Below are 18,495 nucleotides of genomic sequence, written 5' to 3'. Positions count from 1 at the left end.
TTTTCACCACAGCGACGGTGGACGTCGCCGTACGCGGGGTATCAGAACGGACTATAAGAAAAACGGCGCCGAAGGTGTGCACACACACAAACACACACGCGCGCGCGCGCTGATCAATAGTAGTCGCGCAATCTGCGAATTGGGGGAAAAACGTAGCGACTACTAGTTCAATATGCGACGTTAAGCTGCTCTCCGCGACTATCTTGGACGATATCGCGCACGGCAAAAGGGGCCCAAAGAGAAAGAGGGGAGGAGACCAGGTGGAAGCAGAAGAACCGCAGAATGCCGACACGTTCGCGAAGGAGTTTCAAAATTCGATGTGCCGTTCCTCGCGAGAGGATAACCGGAGAGGTCGCGAGGAAAGTCGTCAGCACGATTCAAGGCCGGTCGGATATAATCCCACAAGCCAGAGAGAGAGAGCCGTCTGACTACGCCGGAGTATAATGATCGCCTCCTTCTGGTCGTTCTCTTCGGCGAGTCATCGATCGGTGACTTGCGTTCGGCAAGTGACTGTCGTATGGAACGAGTAACTCCGCGAGAACGCGCGTCCGTAAAAGGCGACACGCTGACTGAACAGACCGTCGGTGATCGCCGGCCTCGCCGAATATCTCTCTCGCGACAACGGACGCAGACAAACACCTGCCGCTCGACACGCGTAAACAAAATTGTAACCTCTGCGAAGGAGAAATTTCAACTAAGGACATTTTGTATCACAGCCGGGAACTCAGGTGTCCTTTATACTTGAAACCGGTTGTCTCTCGTTGTAACAACTTGAAATTTCCCGAATGTGTGAAAATATACCTGCGAACGCCCGCGCGATCGACGATCCTGGGCGAGCGGAACCCACCAACAGCAGCGAGAGGACACTGACGAGAGCTATCTCTCTCTCTCTCTTTGTCTTTCCCCGGGGACACCGTGTGTCCTGGAGCGCGTGTTTACCTGGCCGTGGCTGCGGAAGGACCCCACCCTCGCGATCGGATAAGCGACGTGCAGAAATGCGAATTGAGAGGGAGAGAGAGGGAATCGCCGGGGGAAGAAGGGATCGAGCGAAATCGTTGCTGCCGTGTAACGCGAAAGGCTTGTCATAACGCAGTTATGCGGAAATGATATTTATTTACTCACGATTCAAGCGCGCTCCTCGACGCTCCAGGATGACGTGTCCCCGCGGCAAGGCCGGATGCACCGCACGCACCGCTTTGCGCTCGAGATGGAACCACAACGGCACCCGTCAAACGCGACACGCGCCCGCCATGTTGCCTGTGACCGCGGCGCCAACGACGTCTGGCGGTCCGCGCCAGCCCATCGCGCGCGAACTTTGAAGGGAACGTACGTGCGATCATTTCGGCGATATCGATGAAACGACACGTAAGATCGTACAAAAATATTTGCTAAAATCTATACCCTCGTGCTGATTTAACTTATTGTGTTGCCTCAATATTTTGTGTTGAGTCGATATCCGGGAGTGTTGAAATAACATTACTTCAGTGTGTCGATTGACGTGTTAATTTTATATTAATTCTTGACATAATATTTACGGCACTTTTCAACATATTCATCTTGTATGAAATTAACACAAAAATACAGAAATGTTGCATGCAAGTGTTACAAAAAATGTTACCTCGAAAAACCCAAATGTCCCTTGACCCGATAAACGTTAAGGCAGCGTTATCACGTATACCTCAACACTTATTTACTCCATATTTATAACATTTCATACAATGGTCATCTTTAAGCGTATATGTTCCAGATGAATTAATTAATCTCGTAGAGGTGAAAGTTATATTCCGCGACGTTTAGACCCGATATATTGTTTGCCGGGGGCGTCGAGAACGCGCGTAACTGATTGGATGGATGTTTTCCGCAAGGTTAGTAGCACGGATCAGTCAGTGACTGAGTGTCGCGAAGTGTGCTTCTCGAAATTCAGGCATCGTCATCAATTTCACGGTAAGTGCGACGCGTACGTCTTAAATACGTACGTCCGATATCACCGGCGCCACTTCATGTCATGTCAGTATTAAACGGTTATTAAACAACCAATGGGATCTTCTTTGCAGAGCACTACATGTGGCACGACCAACCACGTGGACCCCACACAGCGACTATTCGATGAACACAACGGAACATCACGACGTCGAAATTGTCGCGACGAGAGGAAACATCGCCTAGGACCCGTGCTGACGAATTGACGACTCGAGAGGTTAATGGTATGCTTTTGATATATTTGACAATCGTATATTATTCTCGAAAACTGTCAGAGAAGAATGGTCACAGCATTGTGAGTCTACACATTCGACCAGAGCCGCAGGGAATAAAACATGATTCTTGCACCAAAAGGAGAAAAGATTTGTAGTTGAGAGAATTCCCTAGAGCATAGCGATAATGTGTTTGCTTTGAACCAAGTAGGACTGCTGTGTAAGAAGAAGATCGAAAGGAGATTGAATTGAGGGACACGACTACAGGTGTTACGGAGAAAGTATGGCTGACACACAGCCAGACGAACATTCACTTCTCTCCAAACATGTGATCTGCAGTAAGTTTCAAGAGACATTCTCGAAACACTGGCACAGCTTCAGTGACTTGAAAACCACCGATATCGAGTTCATGACGAAACCCTTCAGAATCTGCAAAATATCAAACTTCGTAAGGGACGAGGACTTCCTGCAGAAAGTGAGGGAGGAGCTGTTAAATATGAAATTTAAGCGCAAAGTCGTCGATCTCTACCAGTTCAAGCAGACAGTCGATCTGAGCATCATCGAAAGTGAGTACGTGAATGAGCTACGTGACGTCTTTCGGGACGATGTGGCGCTGTGGATGAAGCGGAACACAGGCATCACACTAAATGAGAAGCTCTCGATGTCAGGCTCTATGTACTTCGACACGGATCATTTGTTGTGCCACGATGATAACTTGCAGGACAGAAGAATAGCTTTCATATTGTACCTGATGGACGAGTGGTCTGTCGAGGACGGAGGTGCTTTGGATCTTTTCGACACGGACGAGAACGGTTGCCCGAGAGACGTGGTGAGATCAATAGTGCCGGAATACAATTCCTTCGTTTTCTTCGAAGTCGTAGATAACTCCTACCATCAAGTAGCCGAGATTATGGCTAAGAAAAAGATAAGATGGTCGATTAACGGCTGGTTTCACGGTCCCAAGAGGAATGCCCATAGGCCGCCTAGGCCTATACAGACTATGGATTTCATTGAACCGAACGAAGAGACAGTAGACTTGGATCTTTGGATATCGGAGAATTATCTGACTTCCACCATCGCCCGGCAGATTCAGGAAATAGTCGAAGATAATTCCTACATACTTCTTCAGGGCTTCTTGAAACAAGACCTGTACGAAGCGATCTCTGCCGATTTGACTTCGCAGGATATCCAATGGCGAATAGTCGGCCCTGCGGATGAACGTCGCTACGAGGTGGCCGACGAGCAGACCTTGCCGTACCTCTTGAAAGAATTCTACAATATATTTAAGTCTATCTCTTTCTTTAAACAGCTCAAGGACTACACGGAGCTCGATTTGTCGCCCGACGACGAGTCAATGAAGCCCAAGATGACGATAGAATTGCAAAGATGGTCGCAGGGCTGCTACACATTGATAGTTGATAGAACGGATTCTACGAACGCTAACGAGAACGAATCAGCGGTGTCGTCGACCGACAATGAAATCGATAATACCAAGCGCGTCACATTGAGAAGCCAGAAGAGGAAGTTGGGCACACAGTCTCCGAACGAATCGAAGGTAGCCCGTCTGGAATCCTCCGACGATTCTTCGTATTCTATGGAGAGCGAGCCGAGTAGCATGGACTCGGATGACAGCGCTGATAAGAAGGAGGGGGAAGAGAAAGAAGACGGGGAGGAGGTTGAAGGAGACAAGGAAAACTCCGAGGAGTCTGGTGAGCTTGACCTGATAATACAGTTTCATACCAGCGACAAGAAAGAACTCAAGGATGTGATAGATTATGTGGATCCCCTCGAGCCGAACGGCGAATTGGTTCACGTCCCGATGAAGGACAATCACCTTTGCCTGGTCTACAAATCACCGAGTATCTGTCGTGTTCATCATTACGTCAATCATTACTGCAAAGGTTATTTCTACAATTTAATATGCACGTACCACCAGTAGTCGCATGCCTGACAGAAATAGACTGCCGAACTTCAGCGGTATATTGATCGTGATGGAGATCATAAGAAATAACTCGTGACATGAGATGCATCTCGGGAATGTTTCGAATTAATGATCTCACTAATTTGTGTCGTTACAATAAATACGATAAATATGCTTTGTCGTGTCATAGAAAATTAATATTTACTTTGCAAATAAATCGTATGTATACGTCGTGTAATATTTGTATATTAAAAGAATTCAACCGGTATTTGCGGTGGTCTCGCGTGGCAAACGCGAAAGCTACACGCGTGCACGTCAGCAAACTTAAGCGGTATTTCCGAGAGAAAATATGCGAATAGAGCAACAGTAATATCAAGTTCTCTATATTAAGAAATTCTTAAAATTCAAATATGCAAGCGTTTCGCAAACACGCGAAGACTTCGAGATTTCGCTCGAGTTTCAAGATCATAACGTAGGAACGTAGACATTCGTTTATTGGATGCGCTATATACATGGTGTGAAAGAATCCTTCGTTTCACTCGCGAGAGTTACAGCAAACGTTCTTGCCCAAGTCGTGAGTAGCGGAGGGTCGTGTCCAAAGAGGAAAGCCTGAGAGAGAAGTTTCAACATACAGTCTGTCTGATAAGACAAATTTCTGTTGGAAAACGTCGAGAACTTTTGAACGAGCAGGTAAAAGAACGCATTGTACAGAAAGTTATTATTTGCCTTTTGCTGAGAGAACGACGTATTTAACGTCGGAGTATAGAATAAACCGAATCGATATAAGCTTTGAGACAGTGTCGTTAGTTTTTTTCAAACGAGTGTGGGAGAAGCGCACAGAGATAACTGGCACGATAAAACGTTTGAAACAGAAAGTCTCGAAGTTTATATTGATCCGATTTTCTCTGTGATCTAGTTCGTCTACCGTACCGAGAATTTCAGTGCCAAGAGATTAGTCAGAATTTATCAGTGAGCATTAATACCATTTGCTAAAAAGTGGTTCGAAGTAAAGATTGGATCTTTCAAGAAGACAACGACCCAAAACATTGGAGTCTTTGCTCCCAATGGAAGAAAAAATATAACGTTGAAACGCTAAACTAGCTATCATAGTCATTAGACGTAAGTTCAATTGAAAATGTCTGAATATTAATGAAGATGAAATTGCGTGGAAAAAATGTATATGATGAAATAGATTTGTTCAATATGGCGATCTTTATCTCGAAAATATGCTGTAAAATTAATAGAAAGTACGCTTCGAAGATGTTAGACAATAAACCGACAACGGCGGTGATTGAGTGACTTAATTCATTTTGTTTCTTCATTCCTAGGAACGGCAAATTTACTTATCTTTAAAACTTTGTTTGTCTATAATAAAGGTAGATAATAAAGATAGATTCTGGCCTTGTTACTGAAATACAGTTTCGACTTTTGCTTTCCGGAAAATAAAGTCATTACTCATCTTCGGCGATAAGTGGAGGTGGAAAATAACCTTGCAACATATACCTTTTTAATTCATTGTTTTATTTTTTCAACTAATTAATTAAAAATAGTAACAAAAAAAAATTGACAAAAATAATGATGTTACTTAAAGTTCAAATGGTTGAAAATAATGATTCCTGTTATAATTCACCAAGTGTACGCCAGATGTCACTCAAGGTAGATGTTCCGACTATTTTCTGGGAAGAAAACGGCCGGTCGGAAAATTCTGATTTTACATTTTTTGACTTCTCTAGAGTTCCACTTTTTACTCTAAAACGGTACTTGGATCCCATAGATCTCAATATTTTTGCAGCCCGGTTTGAAATAGGTTAAAAGTGTTGATTGTATATATATATAATTTTTTTTAATTTTTTAATAGTTTGAAAGTTCTGTCGGTCACGCTCTTATTGAGCAAACCTCGGTACTTCGCGCGTACGTCGTTGTTGTTACCTGCTACATCGGAAACTTTTCTCTCGGCCATCCTCGAATGTAAGTGATGCGTGTAGTAGGAGGAAGGAAACTGAACACGCAACTCAAAACACGTGTGTATTGTGGGAAAACGCGTGATTCGCACGCTTCGAATAGCATTCCACGCAAAATCAACACCGGTCCTAAGGTTTTGCAATTCGTGCAGGGAAAGGGATCGGGAAAAAGAAATATAGAAAGAAAAGCGAGGCTTACGCTTTGCGAACGTGATGATTATACTCAGGTTCGGGCTCCTGCACTTGGATCCTGGGTCGTGGCAGGCTGTGCTGTTCCGCGCCATCCTTGACGGCCTTCGCGGTGACCTAACACGAGACAGGCCGTTTTAGCATATCAGCGTTGTGATTTCGTCGCCGGGGAACTTTGTCTGCGCGAACGTCTTCTATTTCGAGCGATCACGCCGGAAACTATTAACGGGCGCACCTATACAATACGGTTCCGTGACTTCATCGGACATTCTTTAAGTAATCGTGCGATCGCTGCTCGAGAGCCCCTGGCTGCATCGAGAATAAGTTGGTTTGTTCGTTCGGTAATATCTCACTGTTTATGTTTTTCAAAGTGTTACGCTCCTAAGGTCGGTGGCATGCCGAAACGTAAACTCAACTCGCAGCGTTCTTATTCTAGATGCATGATAGAGCGTTAAGGATGACTTTAACTAAACTCTGTGATTGGCTGCTTGGTTTTATAATTTTACTACTATAACTGTTAAGGGAAAGAAAAATTTATTTAGTTAATAACGTACATCGCGTATGCTTCAATTTGCGGAAAGACATGTTTAGCATTCGATCTAAATTGATCAATCGTACCGTGTGTTTACATATTTGTCGGGTTAACGGTCCGTCTCGACTAACATTCGATTAACTCACAACGAGCTCGTAATTAGACGTTAGTCGATTATCGCGAACGACGGAGGGATCTCTGCTCTGGTCTACCTGCGATGTGGAGGCGATCCCGGCCATTCGTTTCCGCAGCTCATTCAGTTGCAGCTCCTGCTGGAAGCTGGCGTCGCTCTCCTGCGACTCCTCCCGCCTGCCGCCCTCGATCGATTCCGTCGAATATTCGACTTGGACCCAGGGACAAATCGTCGGTGACGATTGCAGGGAGCCTTTGCTTCCGGGACGGGACAGGCGCGGAGAAAGTCGCCTCAGCAACGACACGAGTTTCGATCTAAGGTAATATTGTTGCGTTCATATCCTGTACGATATTCGTGCCAGCCTATCTCTCTCATCCTTTGGAGATCAAGATTGGAAAATAGCGGCATTAGTCAGTAAAAGCCGACGCACTAATAAAGTACACTTTTGAATCCTTGATAAAGATCTAGAAGAATACCCCAATTATAGAAGCAATAATCATTAATACGTTCCGTTCGTTTAGCTTCAAAGTGAAATATGAAGTGATCATTATTGTGAGACACGCGTTGTTTGACGAATCAAATTTGGCTCAGGATGGGTCACCACGTGGCGTGGATGACAAATAGCGTAAAATTAGCCCGGCGCGTGTTGAGCGCCGACTTCTGCTGAATTCTCAATGATCTATGATGAGAGCGAGTCAACGTACAAATTATTACTTCTTTGAAAGTTGACTCACTATTTTGTTACTTTTCCAAAAAATTCGCTTTTCTCTTTCGACAGTTAAATCGCTCCCATGACCGATTTGACGAATGAACAGCGTTACGACTTGGTGAAAAATGTTTAATTGATTTAATGTGATGACAATGAATGCGTTTTGACCGAAGAGAATTTCCTTAATAATCGAATTTAATCTATACGAAGTAGTTTCCTTCGTTCGATTCATTCGCGTCAATTCGACCAATCCTTTTTCCCTGTGCACAATATCTTCGTCACGTCATCCATCGATCGTGTCTCATCTCATGAAATTCTGACGAGGAATTCAGCCGCGCCTATAAGTGGCGAAACTGTGTCGAACGAAAGCTGCCTATAGCACGGGCGGTCTTCGTTAATTGTTCTCCATCACCGCCGTAATCAATTTATCCCTCATCTTCTCGCGCGCGAATTTAACATCGCGCCTTTCCTTTCTTTTTGCTAAATTAACGACTGTTTCCAATGCAACGTCCTCCTACGCATCAGCCGCGGCGATGATCCCTTCTCTCCGTCGGTGAATTTCGTTTCGTCTTCCGCGCGAAATGCGCTTATCGTAAATTATTCGAGCGACTTTGAAGCATACCTCGCGCTCGGCGTCTGAAGATGATCGGAAGTGAGAGGCGCGCTCCGGGAAAGCTGCTCGGCGCTCCGCGTCGCGTCCCGCCAGTGAAGCCTGTTGGAACCGAAAGTGACGGAGCGTCCAACCCTCCAGTCCAGGCTGCTGCTCTGTCTGGCTTGCAAACCTGCAAAGGAACCCGATTTATCATGGCCGTGAATTTGATTGCGAATGGATTACCTTGCTCATTAGCGCCCTGGCCGACCCTCCAATCCAGGGAATTACTATTTCTATTCACGCTATAAATGTTATCACAGGATTTGGTGGCAAGGCATGTCGCCTGATGACGACGTCTCAGCAGTCTTGATACTGGTCCCAAGTTTCTGTAAAAAAGCGTTATTTCTCAGCTCTGTAATCATGTTTCGCGCACACCTATGTATCATCAGCTAACAGCAAGTTTCCGAGTTATCGCTAAAATACGATGTAAAGCGAGATAAAGGGAACTTACCGACGCTATCGATCGATCGTTCGGCGAAATTCTTATCTCAGCCGCGATTCCCTTATCGCGATAAAAAATGGTCAGTCACAGAAAAGAAATTTTTTTCGCACGAGTTTCGGAACGTATCCAGTGGGAGAATTCGTTTTTTTTTTTAGTAATTCTAGGGAGACACATTTTCCTATTGGATGCGTTGCGAAGCTCACCGGGAGAAAAGTGTTGTAAACTTTTTCTGATTGACCATCCGGGAAAAAATGTTTCGTATATAATTATATATAATTGTGTATAAAATATATAAAATGTTATATGAAAAATTGTTTCCCGGCTCAGCATCCGTCTGTCGAAGGCTTATCGATGTCAACACAGGATGTCCCCGAAGCATACTCACTTCTTGAAGCGTCGCGCTTGCTGTTCGATCGGCGGCTTGTTCTCGGCCAGCTTGGCTTCCGGTTCCGGACAGTAAGTCCCCATGCGCACGTGGCTGTAAGTCGCGCGCAGCTGCACCCCGTCCAACGGCCGGAAGTTGCTTCGTTCGATGGACGAGACGCGCACGATCTCGATCTTCGGTCGCGCCTCTCCGCCTCTGCGCTCCATGGCGAGGATGGGAGATCGACGCTCGGTTCTCGAATCAGTCGATCCCGTCCGGGTATCTCTCTCTCTCCGCGCGTCCATCATAACGATCCCTCGTCATATCTTCGCACTTATCGCCTCTCGTTCACGAGAGAGAAAAATACGTCACTATACACCCGCGCCGCAAAGTCTCTCGTGTAAAATTGGAAAACTACGGTGTCGCGTAGAAAAGGGAATTATCTTGTATGATGAGAGGAGTTGCACCCACGATCCACGTGCGCTCTTTGGTGTTCGATATCACAACGGGTTTATGGCTTTATCGCGCGACGTCGCGTTCCGCTCGAGCGCGCACGCACTTTCGGTCCGTTTCTTCTCTCTCGGCGCTTCCTCCTTCTCCCTCCCTCTCGCCCTGCGTCGCGACCCGGGAGGAAGGGAAAAATGCGCGGGTCACGTTCATTCATCCCACGTAGGACTGCGACGTAATTATCTCTCGGAGCGATCGCGTGCACTCCGCCTCCGCGCGCTCCTAATTGAATTGTCCGCGCGCGTGCACACGCCCGCTGTCCGGTGAAAAATCGAGGCTACTTAGATCGTGTCGCGAGATCTTCCCCGGCACTTTTGAAATTTGCCATTCGAATTCATGTTCGCGCGTTACGCCACTTTGCTCTCTCTCTCTCTCTCTCTCTCATCGTCTGAGCCACTTCGATGAGAATAAAAAGTTGCGCGTCTCGACTCCTCGGCGAGAAAAGGACGATCACGTGAGCACTCGCTCGCGGCAAGGTTACTTCGCGCCTCTCTCGGCTTGATTTATTTCAATGAAAAACTCGCACACGTCACACTGCAATTAATAAGACGAGATAATGCGCGCTAACGCACGCTGCGTGAAACTGATGCTCGCGACATTGATCCTCCTTTCAGCGCAGAAAGAGAGAGAGATATTCTCCTATTTTCACGAAAAGTAGAAAAGAAAAATCACAGGACAGCCTGCGAATTTTTCGCGACTTTTGCGAGAACTTGCGGATGTGTTGACGCGCGGTTTAATCACTGTGTTCGCATATATTGTTCCTCGATTGAAGAAACCGAATGATAGGACTACAATTAGGAACAACAATTAGGGCTAAAACACAATGAAAGGAATGAGGAGCAAGGAATTAAAGGCGGGAAATTAAGAGCCAGGAATGAAATTTCGACATATAGACAATTCACAATATACTGAGAAAAAAATATTTAAAAATTTATTTGTCGGATGAAAGGTTTTCCAAGCCGAAATTTTGGCTCTATGTTGAACCTTTAATTCTACAAGGATTCAAAGTCAGTTTGAATCAATCGATAGGTATCAAGGAAATGATAAAAGTGTTAATGATGACAGCAGAGATTCATTAAAAAATAGTAAAAATGATGATCTTGTTTTAAAACGCTCTTATTTTTTACTCCATTGCGTATTTATAATATCTTATTCCTAATTTTCTATATTGCATTCCTTGTGTGTGTTTCTTATTCCTTTCATTATATCTCACTACAGCTCTTACCACACGGATAAACGTTTCGCCTCCTCTCTCTCCTCCGTTCATTTCTTCTGTTTATCTAAGCACCGAGCACTTCCCGACGCAACGTAACGACGTCCGTTCGACCCGAATCGCAACGCGAGTCAATCGGTGCCGATCGAATTAACGGTGTCCCCTTGTTCGCACGTAGTATACTCGTACTTCGCGCGTTTTCAGACGCTCCCGAGTTTTCATTCCGTTTAATTGCGAAATAAATTAATTTCATCATGGGCGAGACGTCCCAACGTAGACGCGACGCGACTTCGCCCTCATTTTCGGATCACTTCTCGCGGTCGGACGGATTTTCGAAGATCGACGGTTCATTATCGAACGAGGTGTTGCGGCGCGCAGACGCGGCTTGATTTAATCCCCGCGTTTTCGTTAATCGAACGTTCTCGGCGAACTTGAGACAACTATTCGGAAATGTTGTCGCCTGACCTTTCGGGGCAACCGCTCGCAATGTAATCTCCACCTGTGCCAATTTCTCGTTCCCGTCCTTTCTGCCGCGTTCTATAGAAATTCCATGATATACATATTCAGGAAAGGTCAGAGGTGTGCTCTAAAATCGCGTGTTAAGGAGCTAAATTTAACCGCGAGGACGACACACGTAGGAAAGAAAGGGAACGAAAGTAGAGAGAGAGAGAGAGAGATAAAAGCATTTATTGTAGTCCTAGGACAAGCTCTCTAAAGACTTGAAATATACATAAGAGCGGTAAGCATATTGATGAGTTCGAGTCATCGAGTTACCGCAGCATGTGCATATATATATATAGATAATTAAAGTTATTATAAATCAGTTATAGAAGTAGATTTAAAAGAAAAATGATAGAAAAAAGAAATAAAGAATTAGAAAAAAAAGAAATAAAATGAAAGAAAGAGAAAAAAAATTCCGCAGAAAATCCTCCACTTTGACATGAACGAATCGTGGGATTTCTCTATGATCGAGGAAAAAGTCGTCGAATCGGGTCGCTTAATTATTCGCGCCAACTGCGGCGACGCACGCGCAATATCGCGAGCGGAATTACACCGGTGCGGGCGCTGCGGAATGCGCTTCCGCGTTTTTTCCCGTCGCGCGAATGCAAATTGCTCTACCGCAAAGTCAATACCGGCGAGAGCATTCCTCGAACGCGGCCGACTCGTCTCAGGATAAATGAGATCGCGGAATTCCACGAATTTGTTTTACGAGTCACATTTGCATGAAAAAATGTTTCGCGCTCGAAGAGCGAGAGGGTGTCCCTTTTGATCGACTCTCTTACTCGTTCGATCTCTTAGTTAATTAGCTCCCAACGGCATTTCTCAGATTTCCGAGCGCAAAATTCTTCCGATCCGATTGACTTCTCTCGCGAAATCGAGATTGGTAATTGCATCATCGTCGCAACGATACGGTGTGAAAGAGAGGCAGGCGAGCTTTTCCCCGCGTTTGATGGCGACGTTGAATCGAACGTTTGTAATGGACGGCGCGGAGAATGCCTGAAAAGTCGTGTGTGGAATCTACTGTGTAACGCGTGATTGTACGTGCCGACACGTGACGAGCTTTATTAATTCTGTTTCAAAGTTTCTCAATTTGTTTTTTCTCTAAGCGAAGCACTATATAATAGTTCTACTGACGAGTAATTTTTGAAGTATCTTTTACGTAAAAGCTAGAAGTTTATTGGCATGCGTCGCTTACAACATCTGACTGTGAATACCACACGGGGTCTAATTAAAATTTAATTTAAAAAGTTAGCTTATTTCAGGAAAGAAAATTTCAGTTTTAAATTTAATTGAGAAAATGCGTTAAAAATAAAATTCAGCTCAAACACAATTTTAGCATTCTAGTTGATATTCACTAAAAATGACGAAAAATAAGCTAAGTTGGTATGCACTCGGTGTTGAGTTCCAGTATTTGCACGTTTCTTCATAAGAAATCTCAGATATTACTTCGTCCATAATACCTTAAATGTCGCGCTGACCGCTCAATTCAGAGATTCTAAACCCTTCAGCTGAAGATACCATTAATACGATAAAGATTTATACTTTTTACCCATCTAATCTTTATAAGCACATAATACCCTTTGCATAAACAAACATCTCAGAACACGACGACATTTAACGTTGCAAAGACGCGCAGAGAAGCCTGGCCGAATTTTCACGATGAAACCGTAATATTTTTCGCCAGAAACAATTACGCAGAAGTCTCTCGACTGCGCGGCTCCGTCAGAGCGCGAGGCGCAGCACAGCGTGAAGAAACGAGTTTGTTATTGCACGTTGCTCGCGCATTTGACAGTACCAACGGCACAGGTAAAGACAGGTTCTTCCAACACCGGGTATTTATACCGCTCACTTGACACGCGTGTTAAATAATAATTTTTTATTAGATTACCTCGATATCGTAATAAACGTCTCGATCGATATTTTTCTCCTGATATCACTAATGAATTGAAACGCGAGGCTGCATTTTCGGTTGCGATAATATGTCGGGATTATTGCGCCGTGCAATCCGACGTGGTTTCGAAGATTTCAAAAGACTGCGTCGCGCTCTTATCAGTTCGCCTTATCACGCGGAATCTCAAGAGAGATGATCGATAACGACCCTGTTGCTCGCCCGTCTATTTTTAGTGTCAGTCCCGTGCGGAACCAAAATTCCACCGAATCAGCGAACTTTGCGCGCTCGAAACGAGTAGTTAGCTTAGCGACCGCCGCGTCGGTCGACGTTACTATCGCTGACTAAAGCAGCGAGTCGATTGTCCGAATTTCACAAACTCTCGGGCTTAGAAAAGCACGCGACACGTCTGCGCTCCGCGCAACGCGGAGATTCACTGCGCGCGCTCGCTCCGGCAGCGCGCGTAAAGCCCCACCGAGACCCTATTGCATATCCTCCCGGCTCTATTACACATCGCTGGCTTTTTGGAGCGGCGAAGAAAAATGAGTAATTAAAGCGCGGCTACCTGTGCACGGTCCGCGAGCGTCACGCTTTAGCGGGCATCACAGTGTCGAGAGGATTGTAAGCTCGAAAAGACGATCAAGCGCGGCAAATGAGACGCTTCTCATGACCTTTCGACGATGCTTCATGTTGGGTGGCGAACGATGTTTCATTCATTTTTAGTCGATAGTTTCATTTAAGTAATTCCCTATAACCGCGTAATATCATTTAAAATAAAGTCGAAATAATTTTCTGAAAAAATACGTTTTGTACTAAAAAAAATTATTTTATTTATACATATTTTTCTATATTATTACTTTTTCTAATATTCTAAGAATATTTTTATAATATAATATTATGTGAAATGAACATATTCCAAATGTTTTCAAATTAGATAATTTTTCATAAATTCACGTTAGAGAAGAAGATTCATCGATTCCCCAGGAAGTTATTAATCTTCCAGCGTGAATTTATGAAAAGTTTTATAATTTAATAACAATTAAAATGTTCATTTTTCACGTTTTCGTCTTACAAAAAAATTACATGATCGTCGCCCAGATAAAAGACGTCATTTTCTGTTCTTTTGGCGGGGAAGGACCGCGACCGTCGGCGGATCCCGTTGGGAAACGACACGAAAAGCGGTTGCTATTGAATTACGCGGCGGCAGGAGTGATAAGCCTTTAAATCGCTGTGACGTGCATCCGCGCGCTTTTCTCGGTCCGCTTTGACGCGTCATTTCGCCTCGCCGTCCAGCGGGGCGCACGCTCCAACGAGCTCTACGTGTGTGGAAACGGTGCGAACGCGCGTCCCTAATATACTACATTCTTCGTCGATTATACGAATCGTATATTACGGGAGGGACCCATGTGGTCCCGTTACCCGGCGCTTATTAAATCGCGACGCCAAAGCTCCCGAACGAAATCTGGACTTTAACTACGAATATCTAAATTTTCAACCATAAATATATACACGGAAGAAGAATTCACCAAGAATAGATATTCTCATATATAAGGAAGAATGTTATAATCTTCATTTGTACTGATGCAAGTATTACTTGCATTCAATTCAGGACTAACAATCTTCTAAAAGTATTATAATATTCTTATATATATGAGAATACCTATCACTGATTAATTTTTTTCTATATACATATTCTATGTTGAAAGTTTAAATATTCATATCATTTAAAGGTGAAAATAATGAGAATGTCTAGGTTTAATAATTCAGGTACTTTTTATCTTATCTCGGGGAAAAAAACATGCATCTAATTTCACCACCGTCGATTAAACTACAACCCGACCGTTTCCTGCAAACTCCGATTAAGGTCTAATCGACCTCAGTGAAATCTCGGACATTGGTCCTTGCACTCGCGTCGAGATCGCGGTAATCCGCCGGAGATAATTCAACGTGTCGGCCTATTCTCGAGGATTGTCGATGCGACGGCATCGTGAGGGAGGGAAGGAGAAAAAAATAAGTCGGGGCTTGACGAGGCGAAGAATCGCGACGAAGAACGCAGGCGTGATAACATTTACGTTGCAGGGGCGGCTTTTCAGATACTTGATACGCGCGCGGATTAAGCGGAGTCTACAATGAGAATTTAAGGCGTGAGAAAGAAATTGACCAATCACAGCCGAATTCTAGAAGAAAAATCAATAATGATTGGTAAATTTCTGAAATTCTCACCGTAGACTCCGCTTTACGCCCTTTCTACGCTACGTCGCGCGCTCGATGCCGAGCGTCGCGCATGCCGATACTTGCGAAGGAACGGAGTCTCTCTTGCCGAAGGGCTGCTCTCGGTTACGTCGATTGCGCGCGAAACGCGCGGAAGAAACGTCGACGACGCTTCTCTCATCGCGACGTCCACCGGTGCCGCCTACGGTATGGACGACGCACTTGTCCGTCGGGTCCCGCTGCGGAGCGGCTTCCCAGGGGTCACTCCGAGGGATACGCGCGCGGAAGGGTCCTCCGAGGTGCACCGCTCTATTTATAAGACGGTCGCGAGACACGCCGTCTTCTCTCTCTCTCTCTCTCTCTCTAGAGAAGAAGAGAGAGAGAGAGGGAGATTGCCGCGGGCAGGGCGCGTTTTTTTGTGTTTCCTTCTTTCCTCACGGAAGGGCGAACACGGCGATACGTTGCAGGATGAAATTATCAGAGAAATTGTCAGAGAGGAGAGCGAGCAAATAAGAGAGAGAGAGAGAGAGAGGAGAGAAATAAAAAGATCAGAATGGGCACCTCTTCGCCCCCTCTCGCCCCTGGTACTTCGATCGCGACCACACGCGGGATGCTGGCGACTACTGCACATCGAGGATGCGTCGAGAAAATCCCTACGCTCTCCCGCGCCCCTCCCGGCTTCGCGGGGCCTGCGCGCTGCGTCGCGAAGCGCCTTCGCTAACGGCGTGTTAACCGAATGAACGCATGCTCCCTCGAATCCGTTCCCATTGCAACTCTTTCGTCTAGGGACAATTGAGATGTACGATACGGTCGTTGCACCTGAGTTGCATTCGTCCAGCTCGCTCGTACGCTGAAAGCGTCGTTCTCTTTTTATCTCGCGATAAATACTGCAGAGGTGAATGAATATGATGACGCCCACTAGCAAGTTTCTCGTATATAATTATAGAATACGTCCATGCATAAAAATATGTAATTGTCTATGTGTAATATATATTAAAATATATATGTTTATATATAATCATATATAATTCACTATATATATTTATATATGATCAATTAAGTGAATATTCTGCTAAAACCGTGTTTTTTGTGGTAATTAACAAAACAAATTATAAAATGATATTCATATAAGTTTGATAAAAAGGGCGTGAGATTTTGGAGAAAAAGAAGATTGAAATTCTCTAGTTATTAACGCTTAAATTCTTCGCTATACTAAATTACTTATGTTAGACACTCTGTTACTATTATATGATATGTATATATAATATCTTATTATATTATATTGCATTATAATGTTTTTTTTGTATTGTATGTAGATAAAAATAAAAACGATAGTGAATTTTAACTAGTTTTTCTTTATTTCTTATCACCTTTTCATTCTTTATATTCTCCTGGTACGAAATGCGAAAATTACGAAACCGGGAATGAGAAATTCGCAAATTTTCACAATTTTCCACCGGAAACTCTACCTCTTTGTTTATTATATTCTCTTGATACCAAAATGCGAAAGTTGGAAAACTGAGAATCAGAAGTACAGAAATTTTTGGACTACAAAAGAACATAGTGAATTTGAATAAGATTTCAGTAAGTAAATTACATTTCGTGTTTTATTTAATTTTTATTTCGTATTTGTACACGCCCTCAGCATGCCACATACAATCAGTATAATACAGTCCAACGCAGCCAAGGTAGAATTAAAATACAAAAAAAATATATATATATTATATACATATACATGTGGGTGTGTGTGTGTGTGTGTGTACTCTCTACGCCAAGATATTAGTTTTTTTTTCTTTTTTACCACAATGTTATAATGTTGAATATATTAGATGGATAGTAGCTAAGAGTATAATACAAAGAAGAGTGCTGGGTACAGTAGGACACGTAATTCGGATTGAATGTGGTGCGGTTCGTGAGCGGATCTCTTCTCTCGAGGCCGCTGACAAACGAACGGGTGCGCGTGCTGTCTTGCTATGATCCTGGATTTGGAAAATCTCGCTCGATTAACGTAAATAAACGCTAAAGAAGAAGCAACGAACTTCGGTAGAAGTCGAAAATCACAATTCGACATCGTTCGTTCGCTCGTACGTCGTAATCTACATTGAGAAAAATAAAGTATTACGACTATATAATTGCATCCCGAAATAATCATAATCGGGGAACCCATTTCTTGTATTAAATCTTATTACAATGCAACAATCTGATACGTGTACATAGAAGAATGAATAAATGATCGGCGCCGAAAGTAACCGTTGACCATTACTTAGTAAAATTAAATGAAATTAATCGTTTTCAATGATTAGTGGCATATTAATCATCTCATTCCTCTCAGTGTATCCGAGAAAATGGAGGAACGAGCGTTCGGTCAGCCCGCGCATTCTCGAAGAAACAAATTAATCGGTACCTTAGACGAATTAAGTATGGCTACGCGTAAAATAAGAAGGCTCTCGGGGATACACGTTCCGCTCTACGAACGTTCTCCGCCGATCATGTCCTCGTCAGTCCTCGGCGTCTTGTCGAGCAAAGGCTAAAGCGTGTTTCGGAGCAACCGGATTCACTCCGTGAGATGAGTTGCAACGAAATCCCACTTCTCGTCGCCGACACGCTTGAACCGGGGGAAGACTGACAACACGTTGGGAAAATCGCGCGAGTTTTTCAACATCTCCTAAACCTTCGTGCGTGTACAGCAAGGACGTGTTTCGACGCCAAAAACCGATCGCTACTCCGCGGCTGATCACTTTCACCCTAACGAACGTGTACTGCTTACACAGCCATAAGTCTTTTCTCCCTCGCGAACTCGACATGACGCAGCCGGTGTAAGCATTTATTTATGGCAGCGAGGCCTACTGTGGCTAGCGATCGCCGTGAGAAAATGATGAGATAAGACGAAGCGGTAAAAGCGGCTCGCGCGCGATGGAAATCACTGTCTCACGACCGAACGCGAGAAATTGTAACGAAATCGTTTGGTCACGCAGAAAGAGGATTAGTTTCAAATCAAGAACGGATCTCATATCTTCAATCAAGAATGTTATAATCTTCTTGGAAGATTTTTCATCTTGACTTGATTGAATTTCTATTGA

General features: G+C 44.2%; 2 protein-coding genes across 14 annotated transcripts in view; one reads left to right on the top strand and one right to left on the bottom strand.

The window, feature by feature from the left end:
* Positions 1-16,333, bottom strand: part of LOC106750827 — a 35,748-nt gene extending 19,415 nt beyond the window's left edge. Inside the window, exons 1-6 of one of the 12 annotated variants that reach the window (XM_014631474.1) lie at positions 15,977-16,333; positions 9,117-9,858; positions 8,473-8,615; positions 8,260-8,419; positions 7,008-7,242; positions 6,274-6,380 (exon numbers count right to left, since the gene is read on the bottom strand). In XM_014631474.1, coding sequence (XP_014486960.1) covers positions 6,274-6,380; positions 7,008-7,242; positions 8,260-8,419; positions 8,473-8,615; positions 9,117-9,403 — 932 coding nt within the window. In that variant the 5' untranslated portion in view covers positions 9,404-9,858; positions 15,977-16,333. Of the gene's footprint in view, positions 1-6,273; positions 6,381-7,007; positions 7,243-8,259; positions 8,420-8,472; positions 8,616-9,116; positions 14,009-15,976 lie in introns of those variants that run through there. The other 11 variants (XM_014631448.1, XM_014631458.1, XM_014631468.1 and 8 more) reach the window with 11 other exon arrangements.
* LOC106750881 (prolyl 3-hydroxylase OGFOD1) lies at positions 1,783-4,351 on the top strand. 2 transcript variants are annotated; one of them, XM_014631507.1, is made up of 3 exons: positions 1,783-1,944; positions 2,055-2,204; positions 2,404-4,351. In XM_014631507.1, the coding sequence occupies exon 3, from the start codon at positions 2,476-2,478 to the stop codon at positions 4,129-4,131; it is 1,656 nt and encodes a 551-aa protein (XP_014486993.1). In that variant the 5' UTR covers positions 1,783-1,944; positions 2,055-2,204; positions 2,404-2,475; the 3' UTR covers positions 4,132-4,351. The 2 variants fall into 2 exon arrangements, with proteins under 2 accessions (XP_014486993.1, XP_014486989.1); XM_014631503.1 differs by having other exon boundaries at positions 2,055-4,351.
* Positions 16,334-18,495: the final 2,162 nt, after the last annotated feature.

The sequence above is a fragment of the Dinoponera quadriceps genome, unplaced genomic scaffold, assembly GCF_001313825.1.
Source record: "Dinoponera quadriceps isolate SergipeBrazil2010 unplaced genomic scaffold, ASM131382v1 scaffold46, whole genome shotgun sequence".
Lineage (NCBI taxonomy): Eukaryota > Metazoa > Arthropoda > Insecta > Hymenoptera > Formicidae > Dinoponera > Dinoponera quadriceps.
The sequence above is the reverse complement of the archived record's forward strand: the minus strand, read 5'-3'. Positions and strand labels throughout refer to the sequence as shown.

Bases quoted from the DNA above. Each gene is read 5' to 3' on its own strand.
- LOC106750881 (XM_014631507.1), top strand. From the start codon at position 2,476: ATGGCTGACACACAGCCAGACGAACATTCACTTCTCTCCAAACATGTG.